General features: G+C 28.3%; 1 protein-coding gene across 1 annotated transcript in view; it reads right to left on the bottom strand.

Moving 5' to 3' along the window:
- Itpr (Inositol 1,4,5,-trisphosphate receptor) overlaps positions 1-2710 on the bottom strand; it is a gene marked incomplete in the record, with an annotated part of 110924 nt that overhangs the window by 23778 nt on the left and 84436 nt on the right. The window contains 2 exon segments of the mRNA XM_067047567.1: positions 1907-2085; positions 2569-2673. Coding sequence (XP_066903668.1) covers positions 1907-2085; positions 2569-2673 — 284 coding nt within the window.

Raw genomic sequence — 2710 nt, 5'->3', positions numbered from 1 at the left:
ATATATTATAACTAAAAACTTATTACTATAAAACATTGCTGAGAAAATAAAAAACATATATAGAACAGTGAATGCCCATGATTCTATAATAGAGTCAAGAATTTTTTTGCAATGGTGCAAAAAAGAATAACTTCATAAAATAATTGTTTGTGAATGTGGGAAGCTAGACATTATAACATCTGGAATATTTTTTATTCCAAAAAACCTGGTGGGTTGTGTGCATCACTTACTTACCACACACAACTTTCACTTACCAGCCAACTATAATTTGAAATCACTGTTCATTTCAAATTAAAAAACTTCTTTACTATTCATGATGGCAATACTTCCTCTCATTATATTTATATTAGTAAGGTTTCCTATTACCATAGCTGATATGACAGTAGTCAAAAAGTTATAACTGTTGTAATAAAAACCACAGAAACTTAAAAACATTTAACATGTATTATTGACATTTATTTTATCCTTTAGTTAATTATAAAATTATTTCCTATCATATATTTATCTAGTTTTTATTATTAATAGTAATGAGAGGGTTAATTTCAAATGAACAAAATTAAAGGTACTTTAGAGGAAGCTTTTTTAAAAATTTAATCATGTCAGACTATTTCAATGAGAAGCTCATTATCAAAATCATTAGAGCCATTTTGGAGAAAATGGTAAAAATGTGTGAAATGGTACAGTGATATAAAATGATACTTCTGATAAGTTGACTATGCAAAAAGTTGCAGGCACATCCCATGCATGTATCTACTTCAATATATGTAGATCACGTTTTGGACAACTTTTCGTTTGGTTGGAGGACCTTAAAATATATATTTCCATTGAAAAATTGGATTTTTTTAAAAGATCACAATACTTCTTCTTACTATATATTTCATACATACATAAATGAAAGTAAAAAATACATGTTTTGTCCAAAAAAAAAAAAATGTTCTCATTGGACATTTTGAATTATAAAAAAAAATATGTTATCAAGATTTGGCTGACTGTTTAAATTTAAATTATTCATTTAGATTGGATGCTATTTAACAATTTCATTCGTCATATTTTTTATTAGCTTATGAAAGAAGACTTCAAAAGTTTGCCAAATATTTTGAATATGGTGGTGTACAATAACCTCATATAGTCAACTACCATAAGCTAATAAAACATATGATGAATTAGCCAGTATAATGGCATCCAGCCAAAATTCAACATTTTTATTTATTAATGAACTTAAATAGTAATTGCCAAAATAAGAATAAGTCACCTTGAAACCAAATCAAATAATAAGTACTGAGTCTTTTTCATCGATTCCATTTATTTACTTTTTATTTACAATCAATAACTTTACTACAAACAGTTTTAATAAATAAATATTAATATAATTTTAATATTATATCATTTTAAAATAATAAGGAGAAAAGAATAAATTAAAAAATACATAACATGATAAAGGAATTTCAAAACAGCATAAAATAAAAAAAGATTCAAATAAAATAACTAAAGCACGAATAAATCTATACTTCATAAAATGTACAACAAACAAAATTTGGCAGACAATGGTATAGTTAAATTATAAATAAGGCAGGGTACACACGCTCATGCATGTTGGAGCATTTGTAGCTACCTTTGGGGAAAACACTGTGAATGCTTCTAACCAGAACTTAAATATACACTCAAACAAAAACACATTTTTCGGAAGCCCTCAAGCTGTTTCCTCCACAGGGAGGTACAAACACTCAAGCATGCTTGAATGTGTGTAGCCTCCTTATGCTACAGCAAGAGAAAAAAAAAACTAAAAGTTACAAACATATTAAATAGATATATTTTTTAATCAATTGATAAAACTAAAAAATGTATTAGAAAATTAAATAAATAAAATGTTAGAATGTGAAATATTTTATGAATAATTTATTCTTACCTGCAAATGTCTGTTGTGATTTTCACAAAGCAATTGTAGAAATCGAAGGATAGGTTGCATCACTAAAACTTTTTCTGATAGATGATGGTCATCTCTATCTCTTGAACGTTCTAATTTCTCTGCTAGCATATCTTCAAGAGCACTTCCTGTTCCGATAATAATAGATGAACCCTCTTCACCTGAAAAATGAAATAGAAAGTGAGATATATGACAATTTAAAGTCAATAAAACAAAAGAAAGCTGTTTTTCAGCAGTTAGTAAGTAGCTGCTGTTTATTGCTAGTGTTACCAAGGTATGTTGTTCATACCAATCACATAATCAATGCATAGCATCTTACATAGGCATTTAATGACTATTAATTCATTCACTCAAAAACCACGGCGGAAATACATCGCGCGAGGACTTAGACCTCCATGGTCTGTTGCCCATATAATAATAATAATATTTTGTGAACTTATCTAAACTCACAGGAACTACCATAGAATCTAGACTTTTGCCAGTAATACTTCTGTAGTAACTGGGAGTGACTGCCATATACATGTCCTATGTTTTTTCTTTTTAAACTGCCCACAGTGGCCCTCTTTTACATAACTTATAATAGTTTAAAATATCGTAAATGACAATGATAAAATGACTTTTCAGTGATTTTTAAGAAATCATACCTGGTAACAATGTTCGAGCACCAACATATGCCTGGGCAGTTACTGTGGCAGCTTGGTTTAATTCCTCTCTCAATTCATCAGTTATTACCATACCATTACTTTTACCTAAGGACAAATAATGAATAAAAATTAATATTTATAA

The sequence above is a fragment of the Halyomorpha halys genome, unplaced genomic scaffold, assembly GCF_000696795.3.
Source record: "Halyomorpha halys isolate HHAL.00 unplaced genomic scaffold, Hhal_1.1 Scaffold1384.1, whole genome shotgun sequence".
NCBI lineage: Eukaryota > Metazoa > Arthropoda > Insecta > Hemiptera > Pentatomidae > Halyomorpha > Halyomorpha halys.
The sequence above is the reverse complement of the archived record's forward strand: the minus strand, read 5'-3'. Positions and strand labels throughout refer to the sequence as shown.